Source organism: Bidens hawaiensis, unplaced genomic scaffold (assembly GCF_021521415.1).
Source record: "Bidens hawaiensis isolate Kalapana, Puna unplaced genomic scaffold, B.hawaiensis_p1.1 tig00017353_1, whole genome shotgun sequence".
Taxonomy (NCBI): domain Eukaryota; kingdom Viridiplantae; phylum Streptophyta; class Magnoliopsida; order Asterales; family Asteraceae; genus Bidens; species Bidens hawaiensis.
In genome coordinates this window covers 379,304-403,211 of record NW_027492628.1, presented here as the reverse complement: position 1 = coordinate 403,211, position 23,908 = coordinate 379,304, and the positions used below count along the sequence as shown (strand labels likewise).

General features: G+C 37.4%; 2 protein-coding genes and 1 pseudogene across 3 annotated transcripts; 1 reads left to right on the top strand and 2 right to left on the bottom strand.

Annotated features, from left to right (window-relative positions):
- Nucleotides 1–1,800: 1,800 nt before the first annotated feature.
- Nucleotides 1,801–5,302, top strand: LOC143553723 (dnaJ protein P58IPK homolog). Its single transcript, XM_077043652.1, has 10 exons — nt 1,801–1,948; nt 2,730–2,895; nt 3,050–3,251; nt 3,362–3,522; nt 3,611–3,704; nt 3,786–3,998; nt 4,082–4,162; nt 4,248–4,466; nt 4,561–5,090; nt 5,133–5,302. The coding sequence occupies exons 1-9, from the start codon at nt 1,816–1,818 to the stop codon at nt 4,747–4,749; spliced, it is 1,458 nt and encodes a 485-aa protein (XP_076899767.1). The 5' UTR covers nt 1,801–1,815; the 3' UTR covers nt 4,750–5,090; nt 5,133–5,302.
- Nucleotides 5,135–8,662, bottom strand: LOC143553705 (uncharacterized). Its single transcript, XM_077043637.1, has 8 exons — nt 8,534–8,662; nt 7,042–7,533; nt 6,822–6,966; nt 5,940–6,249; nt 5,786–5,858; nt 5,617–5,707; nt 5,449–5,528; nt 5,135–5,356 (listed from the first exon to the last, which is right to left on the bottom strand). Exons 1-8 carry the CDS (start codon nt 8,597–8,599, stop codon nt 5,135–5,137), a joined length of 1,479 nt encoding a protein of 492 aa, XP_076899752.1. The 5' UTR covers nt 8,600–8,662.
- A 5,022-nt stretch (nt 8,663–13,684) lies between these two features.
- LOC143553704 (putative E3 ubiquitin-protein ligase LOG2) lies at nt 13,685–15,631 on the bottom strand (annotated as a pseudogene). The gene is made up of 4 exons (XR_013138879.1): nt 15,619–15,631; nt 15,284–15,532; nt 13,978–14,442; nt 13,685–13,882 (listed from the first exon to the last, which is right to left on the bottom strand). The product of XR_013138879.1 is annotated as a putative E3 ubiquitin-protein ligase LOG2 (transcript).
- Nucleotides 15,632–23,908: the final 8,277 nt, after the last annotated feature.

Genomic DNA, 23,908 nt, shown 5'->3' with positions numbered 1-23,908 from the left:
TTCTATACTTCTTTTAAAGTGACACGAAATGCACGTCTATTTAGTAAATCTTACATCAGAGCGCCCACAAAAATAAACACGTCGTGATTGTAAGGTTGAAATTTATTAAAATTTATATATTATAAGATATAAAAGAAAAACAAAGAAAAAAGAAAATAAAGATGAATTAAACTTAAGGGAGTGGAAGGGTAATTATAAATTAAACTTGCAAAAATTGAATATAAATGAAGGGTTAAATTTGTAATTATATTTTAGGTTTATAAGTGCATATATGAGTTGTACTCTTATGCTTAATTGACTTGTACATTATCATAAACGTCTCAAAATAAAATAAAATTTACATTGAAACGTCGACAAAATTAAGCACGTTGCAATGGTAAATTCGGGTGTTTTTAAAACATAATATATTAAAAGTTATTGAAGAAATAAAAATTTTAAATGAATATGTCAAATAATTGGATTAAGTCAAGGGGTTTATTTGTAACTACTTCATAAATTGACAAAGTTTTGTTGAAGTTAAAGGATCATAATTGTAATTATTTTCTAAACTAAATATTCTTAACCGTTCAAGATGTCTAAAATACTATAGTACCCCTACATTTTCAAATTTGTATGCATTAAGGATAGTAATTTATGCAATGGTGTTTGTACCTTTTAAAATTTAAGAGGTCATTTACTCATTCATTATATATAGTATAGATATAGATAGATAAGAGAGGAATGAGTTATATATCATGGGCCTGGTGGACTGGTTGGTTAAAAAGATAATAAACCCATGTCGGCCCGGTTCTTTGCAAAAGAGAACAAACCCATCAATGCAGCATGGGCCTAGCTCGTTGCAAAAGGGCCATTTTGTGGGTGATCACGGGTTAAAAGCAGTGTTTGACTGTTTGTACTTTGTTATAATCGGATATTTGTGAAATATTATCAAAGGCCATTTGTGGGTTGTGTACTTGTGTGTGGTTTAGAGGTGCGCGGTTAACCGGTTAAAAAAAATATTGCTTATTAACTGAACCGGTTATTAGTCAACATTCAACAAGGTAAAAACGGTTATGGAAATAACCGGTTCGAGGATGTCTAAAACCCTAACATATAAAACCGATTGGGTTATTAACCGAATCCAATAACCGAAATAACTGGGTTTTTTAATTAACTTAAATTAAACAAAAATTTGAAAAAAAAATACTAAATATTTAAAACAAACTCAATAAATATCTCTTTTCTTTATTTTTTGAAATTTTAGATTAAATAGAACATAACTTCAATAAAAATAAATAAGTAAATATATAAAACTAAGAAAACCACGAACACATCTTATTTTTTTAATATATAATCACCATCGCCGTCTTTGTTATACGTCCCACTACATTAGGCATGCCGAATCTCACCAATTTAAGTCAATTTAGTTGGTAGACAAATCTATAAATGCTAGGGGCGTTAATCATTTTTATTATTCGGTTGCGGGTAGTTCAGATCAGGTTATGCGGGCATTCTGCACATGATATCGAATCCCATAACCAACCCATATCAGAATCAGGTTCGTCATGTTCGAGTTCTTTGGTTATCATATTAACTAGTTTTAACTTGTAACAAAATAATTTACACAAATTTTTGACACGAAAGAATCGTTGTTTAAAAAGTTTGAGAAATCAACAAAACATAACCCTTAACTCTAGTGACAAACAAAGGGTTCTATGAGCCAATAGTTTCCCACATAACTTCCACGTGTCAGTCCACAATTGGTTAATGATACGTGTAACAACAACACTTCCAAAATCTTATTAAACAAACACACACAGTTTTATAGTTTATCAAATGATGAACATATTGAAGATGATATCTTCGATGGATTTGTTGGCATGGAGAGGCTTCGGTTACACTCTCTTCATTCTCCACTTTGTCTTCCTTTGTCAGCTCCTTCTTCTTCAACCCCTTGTTTCTGCCCTAGGTATTATTATTATTATTATTTCAATTTGATCAGATCACAATTAATTTGATCTGATATTGTTGGTTTTAGGGATCTAAAATTCTTGGAATTAGAGTATTACTCTTGTGACATATTTAGCTAGCTATTAATTTTGATGGTTTGTTTTGTTAGGTTTTTATAAGTTATGATATTGGTTTCTTGTTTGTCTAAATTTAGGTTTACATTGAATAAATGTTTAGCTTTTTGTTTGCAAGATTGTATTTTGAGATTTAAAAGAAACATTTTAGTTTAAATTTATGTTAAAATTATTATATATTATTTTTTTTGCCGGAATGAGGTTAGAATAATTAATAATTTATGAATTTTATTTTGGGCTTGTGATTATGGCATTTAGGGTTTAGACAATAGGCATATGAGGTATGGCTATTCAATTAGGCGATAAACTTGTATCTATCCCTCGGAATTATGTATGAACTAATGCACTAGGGATGCACAAAAAAGCCCGAAAAACCGAACCGAATTGTGAATTTGGTTTGGTTCCTAACCGTGTCCAAATTATGAATTTGGTTCGGTTTTTGGTTAGGGCTAAAAAAGTTCAAAACTGAATAAACTGATATTCGGGCCGATGAGCATCGCTATAATAGACTTCATCCCCTTAGGTTTTGGGAGTTGAAAGATAGTGGTTGAGCATTTGAGCTGCTTTAGTTGATTTTTATCGGCTTTCATATGTGCTTTATCTGGTTTTTTGTTGTTTGACTGGAAGTATGTATCGAAGATTGTTCTTATGTTTATGGTCATGCAGATGGAAAATCAGGTGATACTGCTGCATTGTTTGAAAGAGTTTCACACAGTATAAAGGTGAAGCGTTACAGCGAGGCAATTAATGATCTTAATGCTGCTATAGAAGCTGACCCGTCACTTTCAGAGGCATATTGGCGCCGAGCTTCGGCTCTTCGTGACTTATGCAGGTTCTTTATTAACCTTTCAGTAAATTTATGATATTTTTGTCGCATTGATCACTAAACCATTCTTAAGGACAGCTAAATCTAAAGATAGTTAGTTAATTACACATAGTTCCTGATTAGAAACTTATATTATTCAGGCGGTTTTTGGCTAATGTAGATATGAGGAATCCGAGAAGAGTTACAAAAAGTTCCTTGAAATGAAACCTGGAAACTCGGTTGCTGAAAAGGAGCTTTCACAATTGCATCAAGCCCGAAGTGCTTTAGATTCGGCTAATAACCTCTTTGATTCAGGCGATTATACAAAAGCTTTGGATTTCATAGAGAAAGTGGTTCTTATTTTTTCTCCTGCATGTTCACAGGTACATTCTAAAGTCTAAACCAATTGTTTCAACTTATTTCTGTTTTCTATGTTTCTTTATATCCACACCTTGAATATTTCATTATATTCAATATATTGTTTAAATTTCAGGCTAAGATACTAAAAGTGAAGTTATTAATAGCCACTAAAGATTATTCAGGAGTCATTTCAGAAGCGGGATTTATACTTAAAGAAAATGAGGATGATTTAGACGCGTTGTTGCTTCGTGGTCGTGCATATTATTATTTAGCCGATCATGATGTTGCTATCAGGTTTTATTTACTACCCTTTTATTATTTCTTTCACAAAGCATAATATAAATTGATTCTGAAATACTTAAGTTAATAATTTATATCTCAGGCATTACCAGAAAGGGCTCCGTTCGGATCCAGAGCATAGTGAGTTAAAGAAAGCATATTTTGGATTAAAGAATTTACTGAAAAAGACAAAAAATGTATGCTTGTTTTTTAAGTTTTGTATACATCTTGGTCTTTGACTTTTAGTCAAGAAGTCAAAAGTTGACATTTTTATGCAGGCGGAAGAGAATGAAAAGAAGGGGAAACTGCGTGTTGCGGTTGAGGATTACAAGGCCGCCCTTGCATTAGACCCTGACCACGTGGCACATAACGTGCATCTTCATTTTGGATTATGTAAGCTTTTGGTCAAACTTGGTAGAGGAAAAGACGCCCTGGATTCTTGCACAGAAGTTCTCACCATCGATGAAGAACATACTGAAGCGTTGGTTCAGGTCTTTAATGTCACAGTCAATTTCAAGATTATATAAAAATTTATAAATGTTTGGTTATAGCTTATTTGAATTTATTTTCTAAGAGGGGTGAAGCTAAATTATTGTTAGAAGATTTTGAAGGAGCTGTTGCAGATATCAAAGCAGCTGCAGAAAAATCTCCTCAGGTGGTTAAATGGTTTGAACTTGATTTTAATATTAATATCCCGTGTGTGTGTATGTATCTAATTATTGATATTACATCTTTTAAAGGATATGAGCATTCGGGAGTCGCTTATGAAGGCTGAAAAAGCTTTGAAATTAAGTCAAAGAAAAGACTGGTACAAGATTTTGGGCGTGTCAAAAACCGCATCGATATCAGAGATAAAACGAGCGTATAAAAAGCTTGCTTTACAATGGCATCCGGATAAGAATGTTGATAATAGAGAAGAAGCAGAGAACAAATTCAGAGAAATAGCTGCTGCATATGAGGTTCTTTCTTTATCCTTTCGGTTCAAAACGGTTTTTCTGTTACGGGTCAAAATGGGTTGGATTGACCAAATGTTAAATTAAATTTCAATTTCAGATTCTTGGAGATGATGAAAAGCGTTCAAAGTTTGATAACGGTGAAGATATTGAGGAGGGTATGAATATGGGTGGCGGCGGTGGGTTTAACCCGTTTGGTGCTGGTGGTTTTGGTGGGGGCGGTGGCTATACGTTTCATTTTGAAGGCAATTTTCCTGGTGGTGGTGGATTTGGTGGTTTCCACATGTAAGTTATGAGGTTTGTACTTGTGTTGACCAGGTCAACCGGCCCGACTAACTTTACTCCAACTTAATAGCAGAAGTTTTAGGTATTTTATTTTCGGTTACTCGAGTTTAAATTGTTATGATTAATGATTCACTTGTTTCTTTTGATAAGATATATGCAATTGGTTAAACATTTTTGCTGTGATGTTATACTGAAAACATTTTATGTGTTATAGATGCTCATGGTTATTACCAAAATGCCCTTCTTTTTGTGCACAAAATTACATTTTGGAATGACTAGTGACTACATATTATTGCATATTTGCATATACATTGTGGGTTCAACCTATTTCTACTCATGGGTCAGGTTGTCGACCAGGTTCCCGAGTTTGGCTTCCGTGTGGGTCAGATTCATGTAGGCTGATGTGGCTGAACTGTCTCGGCTGAACCACCTTCTTGAGGCTCGTCTTGTGGTGCTTGAGCCGGTTCTGTCGACTCTTGACGTTGGTTTGACCAATTGTGCCATCTTCTTCTCCATTTCAAAAATTCATAAATAATAGAAGTAAAGCACATTGCACCACCGAATCCCGCAAATGTAGCAAGCAAAACCGATAGCAGCCCCGTCACCTTAAGCTGTAAATTACACACTGGTTCTCAGTTTTCACGAGTATGATTTCAAAAGTCAAACATGGAGTATTTCGCTAAATTCACATGAAATCGCTTACCTTTGAGTAGAAAACATGTGCAAAACCGACTACTAAAACGTACTGAACTGATGCGTAAATCCACGCATACCGTCTTCTCACTACACAAAAATTGTGTAACAAGATAATAAGTTAACAAGCTCATTAATTATATAAAGTGAGTGACGAAAACCGAAAACAGTTAAATACCCATTGTTGTTGATGTCATTGATGCAAGTAACCCCAAAATGCAAGAAAAAGGTAGGGATATAGCAATTGCACCAGAACCCATTTTGCTTACCTTAAACAAAACAAAACAACATGAGTGTAAATCCATGCTGATCTTAAAAAAGATTAAAACTTAAGATTCTTGACAAACCAAAAGCTGTTCCAAGAAACAAAAGTATGCGAGCATGCTAACGATCACAAGAACCGGTACATCTTGCCATACCCTGATAAAAATATATAACAAAAATTAGTTATTAATCAAATATTCAAATGTCTTTTATGTATTGTATAGATGTGCTAACTACCTGTATCTAGGAACTTCTAACAAATGCAAAGCTCCATTTGCGCGAAGAATTCGGCTTTGAGTTCTTGAAATTCTTAAAAGAGTAACAGGCAAGTTCTTGACTTCTTGCTTGCAAACTTCACAAGTTTTGTTTCCTTTAATACTAAACCACTTTATGGCACAATCTTGGTGGGCCAGGGCTAACTCTCCTTTGCAACTACACTCCATTTTGAGAGTATCATCAGCACCTTCCCTTAATTCAACCAAACATATTCTACAAACAGCTTCTTGTTCTTCAATATCATCACCCTCTTCTTCGTCATCATTTCCATCTGAATGTTTACATTGGTTGTTTAAATTTTAAAACAAGAAAATGCGCGTGTACGCAGCAGTCAGCGTACTCTTACATGGGCCAACTTGATATGCGAAAACAATGCATAAAAGGCCCAAACTTAAAAAAGGACATAACTTGGACTATGAGTGGAGTTACAGGGCCCAGTACGAACTACGAAGTGACAGAATGGTCAACTAGCAAGACCTTGCTGTCAGATCAAAATTCCATCATCTAGGGCGTTCCGTTTTTCCCATTTTTTGAAATCGTAAAATCTTTCCTCATTTAGATTCACGCGTTTTCTCATTGAACTGCATAACTTACGCCTTTATTTTATGTTTTTAGGTCTTATACTCTTATATCAATATCCAATAGTTGATCATGTAATTTAAAAATTATGCCAAATTTAGAACAAACCTATAAATGGTAACTTTTGTAATCGTTTTCCGATTTAGACATTTAGAATATGATCGACTTTTCAGAATTATTTTCTCTGTCGTTTTCTTGTTTTCGCTTTGCGTTAGTGCGTGTGTGTATTATACATGATTATTCAGTTCGGATATCAGAAATTACCAGCATTCGTTGTAGGATTCACATTATCGGTGGGATGAGTTCCTTGTGCAGCTTTTGGCGTCGTTGGAACGATGCGGAATACACCATCTTTAACCAAATCAGGAACCGAACGTGAACGATGCATTGGATGTTGGATCCAGTCTTTCTATAAAAATATGATATTATAAGTTATTAAATGTAAGTTATGATCTCATAAAATCTTGAATAAATATGCATTTACTTCAGTGGTGTTTCTAGCATGCATAGACTCTGGTGTCGAGTGAGCGATTGGAGTTACGGGTAAGGATGATGTTATTTTGGATTTAAGTGCAAATAGTTTTGTTAAAGATAATGATCTTGACATTTTAGCCTTGTTTGTAACATCTGATGGCGAGTCACCAAGTGCCAAAATTGCAGCCTTTTCAATCTCTGAAGTTGTGCTCTTGAGTTTGAAACTTAATAGGCTTTTGATTGATGACATTCCTCTTGATGACGATGGACTTGATGGCGATTCGGCATATTTTGCATATGTATATGTAGGGCTGCATAATGGAGAAAAGTTTACTCTTTTAGGAGTTTGTTGTGGTGTTATTGGTGTGTTTATTCTTGCATCATTTTTGGTAGATGTATCAAATGTAATATCTGATATCTCCAGTGCTAGGTGTTGACTGGTTGTGTTGACTTCAGTGATTTCACTTGTTGTAACTTCACTTATTTCACTAGCTTGTCCAATCTAGCATATGCCAATAACCATATGAATTTTGTAGTATGAAAATTGAAAACTGAAAAGTATCATGTTTGACTTTCAAAAGTCTACTGTACATCCTTTTGTTTTTAGGTGTTGCCAGACAAATCACTCCCTAAAACATAGACCAGTATGCGTTTCACATCATACGGGTCGTATGATGTTAAATCGAATCTGTACACCAGAGTCTGTCACATCATACAACTGTATGACAGGCCGAAAATGGTTATACTTATACGACTCGTATGACTTTGTTAGTTGCCACATAAGTCATTTCTTTGTAAATTAAAAACATTGTATGGGTTGTACGATTTGCCCCTTTTATGACCCAAAAGGTCACTTTTCGTGTAACGTATTTTTCCCTGTCATATGACACGTCAGTGGTGTCTAGATAGTGTTATCTTCATCCTTGTTTTTACTAAAGAAAGCAACAAGGTTGTATAACAATGAAATTAGCATACAACAATGTTTACAATTCTTGATCTATACCATGTCCTAAGCCCATGGAGTTGTGTAAAGACTCAAATGACATAAGTTGAAGAAATTTCAAGACTTTTGTTAAATATCCAAAAGATCATAAAATATAGAACACCAATTTCCAAGAAACATATGAGGTTGCATCAACACAAATTCCAAGATTTCAGGTACCATTGTGAGTGCTACAAGGGCCCCACCACATTGTACATGTACAGCAGGTAATTTTGCAGAAATAGAAAAAAAAAATCCAAAGAATAAAAAAAAACCCAACCCAGATCATATAATTCAATCTCATGAACATATTAAGAGTTATTCTTCAAAGATCTGAAAACCCCTATTAATAAAATTAAATCTTGCAGAAAAACAATACTCATCAAAATGAAAAAGAATCAGTTTTTAGGATAATTTTGCAAAATCAAGAAAATTTACAAGAACTCCAAGATTAGTGGACAACATTTAGTAATGTATTTTTAAAAAGAGAGAGAGAGTGTGTGCAGTTGAAGATATATACCTGGTGAATAATATGAGGTGGAAGATCAGTTGAAATGTTACTGGGAGATTCTTTATCTGTAGCCATGGATTAATAATAATAATGATTGTAGCTTCAATATGTGAATGTTATACATATGTATATATATAATATGATATGATGAGAAATAGTAATATAATATTGGGAAGAAACTGAGAGACAAGTGGCAGTGAGAATGGGTTTGGATAATTGAAAGACACCAACAACATTACATTTTACATCCACCTCGTACCCGGCAGACACCACCATCAAAATGCTCAAAAGCCTACCCACACCTTTTTGTTTACCAAATTACACATGACCATAAGGATTAATGTAGTGGACGATTTTGATGGGGCGACTGGGGCGATTTTTTTTGGGGGGGGGGGGGGGACACCGCCTCCGGGTGATATTGGGGTGAAATGGGGCGGGGGCGGGAGGGTTTTGTCGCCGGAAGGAGGAAAATAATATTATTATTATATTACTATGTGTTATATATATATATATATTACTATTTGTATTCCCTACACAATTACATCCCAAAACCAAATTCTCACCCATTGCTTACTGGACGCCATGTGTCGCAATTTGCTCCAATTTGTAGCCCCTCTAGTACGCATAGCCTAGTGCTTGAGCATCTTGTATGGATTGAAGACCCCACATTCCAACAAGCCTAAACCGTGAAATCAAATCAAGAACCTAACAATTACTAACGGTTTGGCTTAAAAGTTCAACGGTTTGACAGTTTGGTTCAAGGTTTGTACTAACCATGAAAGCTGAACCGTAAACACCCTAAACTTGTGGTATATCTTTGTTATGAAGGTTATATTGGTATTATTCTTTATTTTTCATGGAATGACTATTATACACTTTAAAGTAAAGAAAGATGCAAAAACTCATTCTTTTAGAAATAGGTAATCCTAAAAGAGTGCAATTACATGAGATATCTAGAGGTGCACAAAACGAAGCTGGATTGGTTTTAAAACCAGTTAAGGTTTGGTCAAAGAAACTAAAAACCGGATCTACCCAAACCAATTTGGATTTGAAGCTGGTTTTTGAAGGAAATAACTCGGCTTGGTTTGAAACCAATTTTAATACAATGCGATATTGTTTCAAATGATATGTTCTCAAATGGATTTTTAACGGGCATATAATCTGCACCACTAGCTCTTTTAAATAGAAAAACTAAGTCTTTTGAAGAGCCTATTCATAGATCTTAGGGTCATAACATTACTATGCACGACCAGTTCGACCAGACAAAGTAACCCCATGACCTCATGTGAAAGGAATCCAAAATTATCAAAAACAAATTGTACTAAGAGCATCTCCAATAGTTATTACCGGTTTATGTTTCAAACCGCCAACTCAGCATGCCACATCATATTTTAAACCAACCTACAAAAATCTTTATTTCTACTCCAATGGTTATTACTGGTTTGTGTTTCAAACTGCCACCTCATCACCTACTTTTCCCTCCATAGTGAATTATTTCATCTTCAAAAACCGGTTTGTGTTTTCAATACATTTCAATTCTTGCACCCACCTCCAATGGTATAATGCACTTGTGTTGAATTTCAAAACACCTCCACATGGGTTTCAAAACACCCCATTGGAGATGCCCTAACATGTGTTAGTTGTTGAGACAAACTAGTTAAATTAGTCACGGAGTTTTAGGTTGTGGTCAAAAGATGATGGTTCAAATGGCCGAGAACTTATGGTTGATAATTACTAGTGAACCAGTGAACCATTATGACTCTTAATAAAAATGTATACTTGAAGGGCAACATCAACCATAAGTTCTCGACTCTTTGTAACGGCAAACATCATTTCTAGTTATCACATATCTCTGAAAATTCATGGTTCGACAGACTTATCATCACCTATACAAGATTTATAACATCTATTAGATGTTGTTTCGTTGTATTTTGAAAAGTGATTCGACACAAACCCAAATCGCATTGTTTCAAGTTTACCAACATTCTTATCTCAAAATACATTTTAGTTGTGATTTTCTAATTCGTGATTCGAAGCTCTTTGTTGTAATTTATTAGACGACATATCTACATTGATAATATGATAAACTTAAATTGCTAAAAAAATTTGCGTCATCGGTGAGACAAAACTTATAAAATGATATTAGAAAAGGAAAGATCGGCGGAAAATAACAATTGAATTTTTAAAATTAATGAAATCTTGTCTAGAAAGTGCTTTGTAGACTTGTAGTCATGCACTTTTGACCTTTTATGTTTAAAAATATTACAATAATAAAATTTTGTCAAGGGTCCAAAGCCAACAACAAATAGTTGTATTAATAAATGTTTGTTTTATGGGTGATGTGGTTTGCTTAAATTGTCACTTACATTATCTTTTCTATTTTTGCCTAAGGCACATTGTAATTGTAATTTGTTGATTCTTAAATCTAACTATCTAACATCAATTATTTTTTCTGTTAAATTAAAATAAAAAATAAAAAAATAAATTAAAAGTTGTAGTTCTTAAATTGAAGCGGGTGCAGAAGGTGGTCCACAGTGACTCGCAGAGCCCGAGGAACCAAGGTTTTATATTTAGTAGAATAGACTTTGCGATCCAAAAGGGGATAGCGGCGCAGCTTGTTGCTCGCTTGCCCATTATCCAGATGTAATTTGGTTTGTGTTAAATGTTAATAAAATTCAGTTTTGAAAAAAAAAAAAATATTTTAGTCTGTTTATTTAAAAGATAAGTTCTTACTTTTTAATTTGCAATGAAGTGGCGATAATTACTTTAGATTTATTATTGAAAACTTAAGATTTAAAGATTGTAAGTTTTAGTTCTTAAGAAGTTTAGGAAACAAACAAGAAACTTGATTTGGATGGACTCGTAGTCACTAGTGGGGATGACTCTAATACAAACTAGTAAAAATTAAACTTTGGGTCGATTTTGTCATGTTTCTAGTTTAAAACAAGTTACACCTTGTTGTACTAAATATCACAAGGGTTCTATAGTCTCTTTTAACTTGATACTTGTATTTTCCTACAGTGACCTTTAGTTCTTTATACTTGTTTTATTCTTAAAATATACATTTGTGTACAACTGCACGCATACGTGTGTGTATGTGTATAACTTACAATATATGGTCCCATACCTTTTACATCACATGACATGTTTCAAATTTTGAGAGGTCCTGTCACATGGACTTATCCATAAGAAGTTTAAAGATTATATTTAAGTTTGGTTTATAAATTTACTATATTTATCGGTAGTTATACTAATATTATTGACTTTGATTTTATGAGTCAAATTTTACGGTTAATTTGTTTTTCCTAAATTGTAACAAATTTTAAAATACCGAAGGCAATGACTAGTTAGAATGCTTACATGTGCAAGACTGCAAGTCATAAAAACTTTATAAAATCATAAAAACTAGCATTGCTGTAGTTTAATTAATTTTGGGATGAGAAAATGGTACTCGGTATCAAACCGGTACCGAGTTTTTAAGAAAATCGGGATTGATACAGGTACCCGTATTTATCGAATTTTTGCCTATGGTATCGAACCGAGTATTTTTGTTATCGGTATCAACTTTTTGAAAAGTTTGAGATTGGTAATGGTGAATATTGGTACGTACCGAGCTCATTCCTAGTTTAATCTTTGTAGCTGATTGATCTAGAAATCCAAAATTAGAATGTACCATCCATATCAATCATCATAATCCATAAACCAAAACGAACAATTCAAATCAGCAATCTAGAAACTTCGAATCAAAAAAGAAAACAAAAACAAAAGAGTATGCACGAATCAGTCAGAGCCAAATCGGATCAAAAGCTTAACAAGAATCGATAAAAACAAAACTTGATAATCGATAAGGAAGAACCACTGACTTTGTAAACAAACTCAGTGGTTTGTACTTTAACTATTGATGGCTGCTTTTGTACATATATTAATGTGAATGTCTAAGGTTGCATGCTAAATATATAATGATAATCGTTACAATAATATCCATCACAACGTGCGTGAACATTTGTTAGTGTGTGTATACATATATCAAATCTTGATTATTTTGATTTTTGTCGCACTCAAGAAATGAATGTTTTAGTTCCATTTCCACAATATAAAGCAATGAGTTCTTGATAACATGATGGGAATTAATGGTGAGTGGATGTCAATGGTCCAACTATTATTCATTCGTGTTGGGAACTCGTTTTCTTTATTTTAATTCTTTCAAAATCTTATAAATAAACACATAAAGACATCATTATATCGTTAGATGACGTAATAATTACCTCTCATAACATTTGGCAATTATAGTGAGACCTTCGCTTAGACATTAATTATTTTTTTTATGAATGGCCAAATCATATTAAAAACCCGAAAGAGGACTCCCGCAGGTTATTTGATACGAATATTTATGTATGGTTTCAATCGAATACAAATTAAATTAACATACTAACTGTGATAATCAAGTAGTGTAATTACACTACGATGTAATTACATAATTACACCACTTATATATATAATTAAACTATTAGATTCGCATGTTTAGTACAGTTTTTTAGTTTGTACGCACGTTAACTTTCCCATATTTATGTATACTCAGAAATAAATAAGTATACACACATATTTATTTGTATCCTATCCAAGTTAATTAACATAACACCTCTAAAAAATAAGTATCTTGAATATTATCTATTTAATTGTTTATCTACCAAAGGCTTTTGTCCTTGTGGTATTAAAGATTTATACGTTTTAGAGCATGTAAGAGTTCAAATCCCATGATTGACAAAAATAAGTAGAATAAAAAGTCATCCAAGAAAATAAAAACTTGTTTATATGAATGAATAAAATGAGTTGACAACTTAATGCTAAAAACATACTCACAAGTTGTAGATGTATTGTAATAAAGTTGTAAGTGGTTTATACGTGTACAAATTCTATAGTGTTTGTAATGAGTTAAACATATTGACGGATGACTAAATATGTAAAAAACATATGATCATTTTATTTGAGTAAATTACGGTTTTGGTCCGCCTGTTTTTGTCTCTTTAACTCTTTCATTCTAAAAGTTAATCTTTGATTAGCTAGAGCCCGAGTTTTATTTTAAGAGGCATTTCATGATATACATAAATCTAGAGAGGCATTTCGTGAAGTGTTAAAAACAATATACTTGAACCACTCAAAACATACAAACATATTTCATAAACAAAACAAACATTTTAACATAAGTATGATCTATACATGATTATCTATTTATCTTCAATCTTCACCTCCACTTTCACTGCTCACCTTGATTTCCAAAAGCCTCTCCACCGGCTGCCTGCATATTGGACATCGGTTCGTCTGGAACCTCAACACCTTAGCACATCCACTACACAAACACTATAACCAAACAAAACCAAATTAATATCATTAACAGATCTTACATCCTAACATATAAAACATAGATAAAATGATATTATTAAAATTAGTACTACCATGTGACGACACGGTAAAACTGTAGTGTCACGCGGTTCTGATAAACATATAACGCATTCTTTACCCGGATCATTACTATCAAAATCATCCCCATCTACTGAATTACCAATTCCATAAATCTCTTGTAATTCATACATCATACCATTTACTCGTAAAATTTGTTTCACTACTCTAACACCGCTTGTGTTATTTGGGAATTAGTGGATTTAGAGTTTGCGGTCCCGTCTTCTGATGTGTATGGTGTTGCTTCTGCTTTGATTGCTAGAGGATACACCCCGGTTTCACTGACTTTTGTAAGCTCGGATTCGTCAAAGGTTGAGAGGTTTATACTGGTCCCGGATTCTTGTCTGAATTTTTGTCCCAAACCTTGTTGGAAGGTTACTGTAATCGGTGGAAGCGTGTTGTCTTTTGTTGGAGTCATGTTGCAGTCTTCACCTTCTTTTGCAAAGAAATATAGAGTAATGCTGCCAATATTATAACACGAAAACATTAAATCTGAAGTTAGGGGTGATGCTAAAAAGATACCACCTCAAAAACTGTACACCAGTGTGTGTCACATCATACGGCCCGTATGATGTCAAATCAAGTCTGCAGACCAAAGACTATCAAATAACATCATATGGGCCGTATGATATGGCGAAACTGGTCACATGGGTTGTATGAGTTTGTCCATAATTACATAAGTCATTTCTGTATCAGCCAAGCAGAGGTGCACAAAATGGTTCCAAAGTCAAACCTAATTCACGCTGGTCAACATAAAGTCAAAACCAGTTTAGGTTTTTGACTAGGTTTGACCGGCTTTTGGCCGGGCTGGTTCGGGTTAACCGGTTTCAATTTATGAACTGGTTCGGAACATACATGTTCAGTCGGGTCGGAACCAGTTTCTATCATATCGAGTCCAAACCAGTTATGGTTAGGTTCGAGGAACAGGTTTTTGTGCAACTCTATAGCCTTTTAGCCAAGCACATCATACGGGCCGTATGATTTGGGGAAAACCACATCATACGGCCCCATACGATCATCTTTGCTCTTGCTTGTCAATGATGCGTGGACAATGGTTCTTTAGCCAAACATGTTATTAAGCCGTGCGTAGTGGACAATGTCCACAACGCTCTGTTGGGAGAGTTTTTGGAGCAAAAAAAAACCCCAAAACTCTGGAGCGGTGTGCCCCGACGTTTTGAATCAAAATATTCGACCATGGCTTGGTCTTAGACATGTTTCATAGTTACCAACATACTACAACAAATTTCTATATTATAGAATTATCAATCATACCCATTACACTAAACAAATTATATAATTTACCTGCCAGCAACATTAGCATCATAAGTAAACTCAACAACAAATTTCCCTGGGTTTTCACCATCAACTTCAACCTTCAAACTCTCCTTCTTAACATTAACATCATTCCTTATAGTCACCCCTTCTGATGATCAACATACGGCATCGGAGTATGCATCACGGGCCCACAAGGGTACCTCCCGCCGACACACGCCTGCACGGCCAACGGTGCCCCACCAGGCGTCGGTGGCGGGTACTCGTAATAAGGTGAGGCTGCGGCGAATACGTAACGGTTGGTGGCGGTGTAGGACTTTGATCGGCGGCGTGTCTCCGGCGGTGGCCGGTGGAGGTGTTACTACCGACGTTACCCATGGAATTAAAAATTAATTAAAAAATAAAAAGTTATGATATAATGGAAGAAAATAAAGTGATGAAGATGAAGGAAGATTAAATCGGTGAGTGTGTTTACTTTGGGTGGGTGGTGATATTGGTCACGTAAAGAAACGGATCGCCATTATCGTAAAACATGTATGTAGTGTGTAGGTTTCACTAAAGTTACGTTAAAAAAATATCATATAATATAATATTAAGCGGTTATATATCATCATCATCGTACTCAATATATCCCACCAATAACAAAACTATGGTAGGTCTAAGGACTTAAGGAGGGTAAGTTGATATTACGATTTTGGTCCTAAACTCAAAAATTGAATTAGTAAACGATCAACATACTCGTATAAGTTATACAAATAAAGAAAATATGATTAAAATGGCGTATATTTAGTCGGTAAGATTTGGACGTTGTGGCGGCGAGTCAACGTGAATTTGGTCGGTTTTGGCTACATTCGTTATAGTGTAGGAAATAAAGAAAAACACTCGTGCAACTTATGATAAAAATATATATATAAAATGATGTTAATTTGGTTGGTAAAACTCAGACGTTGTAGCATCGAGTTAACGTGAATTGTTCGGTAACAAAACTAAAACAAAGAGTTTACATAATCAGAGCAAGAAAGGAAAACATAAAAATAATCAAAAAGTTGTTATGTGTTGCCGACCATTGATATATATTTAAAAGAAGGTTGCGGGTATACCTTAATGCCTAATGCATTAAGGTTGATTTGACAAGGTTAACGAGTGAGACATCATTCCTTTCATGAGTCAATGACAATAAATGTAAGATGGATTAAAGTGTTAAAAGGGTTTTAAATACTATACACTTACACACAATAATTTAATAATTGTTTTAAAAGTAAATTAAGCGGTGGGGGTGTTAAGCTAAGTTAAACCTGTTTTATTAGGGTGAGGTGGAGTGAAAATAGGTAAAGTAAGTGATGTAATACATACTTGAAGTTAAAAGGCTTGAATGCGTATGCCCATGGCCTAATGTAGCGTTAAGCCGTTAACTATAGTAGGGTTAATTTCATAAGCCGCATTATAAAATTGTGAGAAGGGGTTAGTTATTAAGACAGGCAACTTCGGTTAAGATGAACACAAATTATGATTTAGGCTGTAAGCGAATTAGAAATACATTGATGAAAATCAGAATCAAAGTTAAATGAAGCTATATATTTATTCGCACCCTGCAATGAAAATATCTAAGAAAAGTAGAAGAATCGTACCGGAAAACATGTACCATTGAAGTTGCTAAAAAAGTTGGACCCATACTTCTTGTTTACATTAAAAAAGTTGGACCCATACTTCTTGTTTACATTATCAAACAGGCAATGATTATTCATTCACCCTTTTTGGTTATTCACACACCCTCTTAACACACACCATATCTATACATACACCCTATAAAGAGGGTATGAATAACATATGGTAAAGTGGTTTCCACCATCCTAAATCATATCATATGGATCCCTGTTGTAGAAAGACCAATTCTAAGTGTTACTAGGAACAAGATTATTTATATTCCCAAATAATAAAATTGGTTGGACCAAATGTTTTCCCAATAATAACTTTCTTGTAGCACATAATATAGTTGCATATTTTGTTTTTTTTCCTTCAAAATAATATGTGTTAAATATGAAAAGGAAAACAAAAATAGTGAAGTTAATCTTTTTAAATTCTAAGACATTTTGAATTTGCTATTTGAGAGGGCAAATAAGCTATTTTCGATTGTGTATTTAGATATATGATAGATAAAATACTGGATTTTGTTGGGTTAAAGTATCGTTTCCCGCTAGAATGCGTTACGTCATATCACCAAGTACCTAGTCAACCTCGACTACTCGATGCAACAATCATACATTGAGCATGTTATGTTTGTACAATTGGACATGTACGTGCGAACTGGATTTTTAAAGCTTACAGTATAGATCGATACATAGTTGTAATATCCGATTAAATACATACGCCATTAGCCACATACGTAAAATATTGTTTATTGTGGGCGGAGACAACAAACGCCGATGATAGAATGCTTTATGTTGGCTACTCTCACATGATTTGCCTACCTAGAATATGACATAAAGAGAATAAATAAAGATGAAGAAGGTTTCATAATGATGAATTGATATTAGGGGATATGCTGATAGTGATAAGATAAAAAGATATCCATGATAAGAATGAAGAAAAGACAGGTATATTGAAAGTGAAAGAAAGTTATTATCTTATGTTACAAGTCATGCCTGTTCTAGAAAATTAATCATTTGTTAGGGTATTCGGAGTGGACACGGGGAATCCACTTTATGAAAAAAAAAAAAGTTGCAAGTCCCGCATGGTGAGGGTAGTGTTCCCGCACCGCAAGCCTTCCAGGCCTTCACCTCGATCCTAGAATTTGTCCAACGTGGACCCTCGTCCCAAACTGGTGAGCGGGGTGGACTCTGAATACCTTTACGTCTAATTATAAAAAAACAAGACCAAAGAGTTTATGAATTGATTGTGCTTAAGAAGAGTGTATTATGATATGTTTGGTATAATTAATTACTTAACTTTTGTCACTAGTGAGACTTATGTTGCAAGTATGGTCTATTTGTACAACGCAAATGAATCGATGTGATTATGAGTAAACATGGTCTAGACGACTAGACTTGATTACGTGTTTGACTCTTTTCTCATCTATAATATATTATGTTGTGTACTAGATGTCAGCCCACACACACCTACTAATTGTACACATAGATTTACACTTTTGCCCATCATGAAACTAAAGCTCTTTACCACTTCGTGAGAAAACATCACTATCTTGGTACATACCTAAATGCCACGAAGCTAGAAGCCCTTTGGTAGGGGTGTGTATGAACTAAAAAAACAGAGCATGACAAACACGGATGGCAAAACCGAAGCCAAACAGCTTTCAAAATTCAAAACCAAAGACTTGGTTTTTTATTCAATTTTAACCTAAAACTGACCCAAACCGATCCGTGCACACACCTTCGACCATGCCCTTTGGTAATAATCAAATATTTAATTACAATCTGTGTTACTTAATTTGAAGGATAAAAAGGTTAACTTGAGTATAAAATTACATTGGGCCGGCCCGTTACCGTTATCATTTGGGTTGGGCTACCACAAATAACAAACACGGTTGGTCAGTAATACGCAAGGTCAATTCTGAGATCAAATTGTTGAAAATTGAAATCAACTCCAGTTTTGTGATGAAGTTATTGTTTGATGAAATTGATTGTTAAAATAAGCTGTGCTCAAGCTCAACGGCCTGTAGATGGCTGCATATCTAACCGAAAACTAAATTAACCGAAAATGGTTATCAGTTTTGTTTGTGTGCCCTCGTTACCCGAATTAACCTAAACTGAACCGAACCATTTATATTTGCGTACATTCCTAGCTTTTATACCTCTATTTCATGTATTTGTAAGTAAAAAGTTGGTTGGCTTGTAATGTTAAGTATAAAATTTTAGCTCAAGTTATGATTTGGTTATTAACCGAACCGAGCCGAAAACCGACATACTAACCGAAATAACCAAACTCCAATTTTGGTTATCTGTGTTATGAATGTGATGGACCAATTGGACGGCCCAATCCAAGAAAGCCCAACGAGTGAACAAGCCTGCGGGATTGATGAACCCTCATCGCATATAAAGACTAAAGTGAAGGAAAGTAAAGGTTTATGAAAAATGTTAGAAAATGGTTGTCTCTAGTCTTCTCATCTCTCTTTCTTTGAATCTATTTCTCATCTCCTTCTTTGTCATTGTTTGATTTCTCATTGTAATCGTTCTATTGAATCAATCGTATCACAATAGTTATTGCATAATTCGTTCTCTCTTTCGTTGTGTTAATTTGAATACACAACAATCTGTTTCGTTTATAGTAAAACTGAACCAACTCGATGTTTGCTTACCTCTTGAAGAAACACTAACCGGACCCCTGACAGATTACTGGTAACCTGGGGGTTGGATAGCTGTTTCCCACGAGGGGTTAGACCCTTGGAAGATGGTTCTTCTGATAACCTGCAAAACAGACACCGTGAGCTCGTCACTGAGAAGGGGGGGGGGGTTCCTCCTTGTGACCACCCTCCGGCGTGAGAATCAGACTAGATTGCTCTTTAAATATAAAAGTATATTAAGAGATTGCTAGAGCAGATATCAGGTATATTATGATGATAATGTGATAATGTAATGTTGAGATGATCATACCATTTGGGGTATTTATAGCCGAATGTAGGTTTCCAAGGAGGTATGGCCGGCTGCTACAGTGTTCCTGTTCATCAACAGTTGCCTACGCACGTGCCCTGTTGGTAGTTGATGGGTAGGCAGCGGCTGATAGTGACCAGGCCTGCTGTGTACTATTCCCTTTCCACCAACTGCCGGCTACGCACGTGGTATGACAGTAGTTGGTGAGTAGGCAGCGGCTAATAGTGATACAGTACAGGAGCATGCTGCTCGCCATACTGTATCAGTGAGCTGTCGTATCTCTGATCAGATCTTTCGCCCATACCTCGTCAGGTACAGTAAAAGATCCTTCAGTATACGGACTGGCTTATTTGGGCGGGAGTATTCCCCCTCCCGCCTCTGTGCGGGATTGCTCCCGGCTTGGCTCATTCCTTCAGGTGACACTGAATGATCGAGAGCTAAGTGCCTTGTGCGTGTAGCCATGCTGCGCGGGTGGCCTTCCCTAATGGCTTGTATCCGAGGCTGCGGGGACAGGCGGAGTCCTTCACCATTGGGAGGCATTTCCTGCGGGACCAGCTTGCGTACTGCGCGTAAGGACGTCACGTCTCTGAGCATGGTTGGTCCTGCGGATCCAGTTGGTCTCTGCGCAGACGTCCCTGTTTAAGGTGAGTCTTGCGGGTCCAACTGGGCTCTGCTGGGACCTACCTCTTCAAGTCCCCCCAGTCCAATGTTCTTCTCCTGAGTGTTTAATAAAGTGAGGTGAACTTTTGGACTTGAGCAAAGGGTTTTGAAAAGGGTTTTGTAAGGTTTTCCATGGGGATTCTTTCCGCGGAAGTCCTTGTCACTTGCAGAAATGCCCGAGTTTCCTGCTTGGTCTTTGGGTATGATGCGGGTAGGTCTGTAACCTCCTCGCAAGTCAGGAGCATTGAGTCCCAGTTGTATGGATTTTCCATGAGGTTTTGGTAGTTTTGAACATAGTGATCAATTATGTTAAGACCACCAATTCCATCCTGGAGCTTCAAACAACGTAGTTCTCGACGTTCCCGCTATGCGGGGATGTTATTTCCGTTTCCGCAAGCATTGCCCAGAAGATCCTTCTTGGTTTCAATTCCCAGCGGAGCGCTAGGTATGTGAAGGGTTTTGCCTTAACACTGTACCTGCGCTCGTCTTACGGTTACTTTACTTCCAAGGTATTCCTGGCGTCAATTCCCTGCGGGTGCTAGGTATGTGAAGGGTTTTGCCTGAACACTGTACCCGCAGCCGTCTTATAGTTACTTGGTTGCCGAGGTACTTGGCTTCAATTCCCTGCGGGTGCTAGGTATGTGAAGGGTTTTGCCTTTACACTGTACCCGCATCCGTCTTACGGTTACTTGTTTGCCAAGGTTTATTTGGCTTCAATTCCCTGCGGGTGCTAGGTATGTGAAGGGTTTTGCCTTTACACTGTACCCGCATCCGTCTTACGGTTACTTGTTTGCCAAGGTTTATTTGGCTTCAATTCCCTGCGGGTGCTAGGTATGTGAAGGGTTTTGCCTTTACACTGTACCCGCATCCGTCTTACGGTTACTTGTTTGCCAAGGTTTATTTGGCTTCAATTCCCTGCGGGTGCTAGGTATGTGAAGGGTTTTGCCTTTACACTGTACCCGCATCCGTCTTACGGTTACTTGTTTGCCAAGGTTTATTTGGCTTCAATTCCCTGCGGGTGCTAGGTATGTGAAGGGTTTTGCCTTTACACTGTACCCGCATCCGTCTTACGGTTACTTGTTTGCCAAGGGGTAAAGGGGTATTTTCCCGCTTACTTTTTAATATTTTCGAATTTTGAATTTTGAAATTCGAAGAGTTGGTGAAAAGATCAGAACAGTCCAAACCTCTGAAACGTCGTGCGACGGTTTCTTCTGACTGTGTCAGGACGTGCAGGAAGTTATGGTGACGTGACAGAACATGGTCATTCCAGTCGCTTTTTCAGGCGCGTGGGCGCGATTTTTCGGGCGCGTGGCCGCGAAATTACTGGCACACGTCCTTTCAACAGCTGTTGCCAGCTTGCTTTTTGCCACGTGTCATAGTTTCATTGCACATTCGATTTCTCTCTCCTCCGCATTAAATTCACCGCATTAATTGCGATTACTATATAAAGGGGTAGAGGGTTATTTGCAATTCACACTTTTCACTTCTCTTCATCTTTAAGGCGATTTCCGGCGAATACTCCTTTATTCAATCGAGCATTCTCTCGAAATCGTTCTCTTCTTTCTCTGCAAGATGTCTTCTCGTGATGCTGAAGCTATATCTGACGACAGGGGTACTGCTGGCGAGTGCCAGTGTGCTCTGCCCGGCGATCAGTACCGGTATGTTGTCAGGAAGTTCATGCTCGATCATCTCGAGCCTGAGTTTCCTGAATCCCACCAGACCGTGTATGATGCCTCCAGAGGCAAGATCGGGGTTTATGCTGCATTTTTTGTCTATGGGAATCTTAGATTCCCGTTGACAAAATTTGTTTACCGTGTCCTCGAGAGGCACGGTGTTCATTTGACCGAGCTGCACCCCATGGCGATCGCCAAGATTCGCCATTTTGAGTGGGTGTGCCGGATTTTGGGCATCGAGCCCCATGTGGACCGCCTGATGACCTTCTATACCTGGAGGTGCATCCAAGGGTGGTACACCTTGACGACCCGTATTAAGGGTCTGAAGATTTGCGACACCGAGAGCAGTCTTCGCGCGTGGAAGCAGGAATTCTTCTACATTTCTGCCCGCGCCATCCCCCTTGCCATGAAGTTTAAAAATGGCCAAGCGATACCGAGCCTTCACGCCCCCAACTACCAGGAGGCGGAATGGTTTTCGAAGATATCCCGGATCCAATCTCCGGTTTACCGGTTTGCGGAGTCCGGGATGGTCATGTTAGGGATGAGCCGGGTGTGGAAGGATGCGTCTCAGGTTCCCATCCTTCTCGAATACGGTTTGAACTCTATTCCCTATGGTATGTCTTGTCTTTCTTTTTGATACAAGTTTGTCTTCTAACTGTTTCTTTTCTTTCAGAGGGAAATAATTTGGAGTCGCTTCTGTTCCCGCGGGAAACCGACGGTCCCGCGCGGATGGGTACTCGTGCTCTGGACGAGGGCGAGTTGCCCATCCTGGAGCAAACGGCGGATCGTTTTGTGGAGGTCTATCCGCTGGGCCACGAGATCCTGAGCCACCGGCGGCCAGGTAAGGCGATATTCTTTCCTCAACCCCTTAATGCTGTACCCGCTGTTGGAATTCTTGACCTGTCTTCTTCTGAGGAATCCTCAGATGCTCCTCCATTGGTGCGTAAGAAGAAAGCTGCTGCCGGCGGGAAAGGGAAGGAAAAGGCCTCCACGGCTGGTCCGGTGGTTCTATCTGACTCGGAGTCAGATAGTGAAGAGGTGGCGGGGAAGCCCGGTGGTGAGAAGACCACTGTTCCGGAGGCTACGACCGTTACCTCCGGAGAACCAACGAAGACGACGGTGACCGGTACCAAGAGGCCGGCTCCATCGGGTTCCTCCCCGCCCGTCCGTACGTTCAGGGTCAAGAAAACCCGTAAGTACAATCATAATGTCTTTGCAGATTTATTACTTCATAAATTTAACACTTTCTTCTTTGTGCAGGTGTGGATGTTGACGCATTCCGGGGTGAAGCGCAGGGGAGTACCTCCCCGCCAATGACGGTAGGCTCGGTCAGCCTTCCTGAGGCGTCGACCCAGGTGCCTGCACCTGCATCCGCTGGTCCAGTTGCTCGTTCCTTTGAGCCAACTGTTCCTGCCGAGATGACGTCACCGCCGGCCGTGAGTGCGATTTTTACCGCATCCTTCACGGAGCCGGCGGTTACTGCTGCTGCTGAGGAGGCGGCGACCTCAACGGCGACCACGGCGGCTGCCACCATGCCCGCGCCACCGGCACCTACGGCCGGACCATCAGGTACGCGCAGGGCTTCCCGCCGATCTTTGCCCCCTTCCCGTCTGCCTGACCTGTTGGATGGATTTCCTTTAGGTTCAGGTGATGGGTTTGGCGGCTATCGGCCTGTCATTGACCCTACAGGTGCGTAGGGTTCCTTTCTTTTTCCCTTA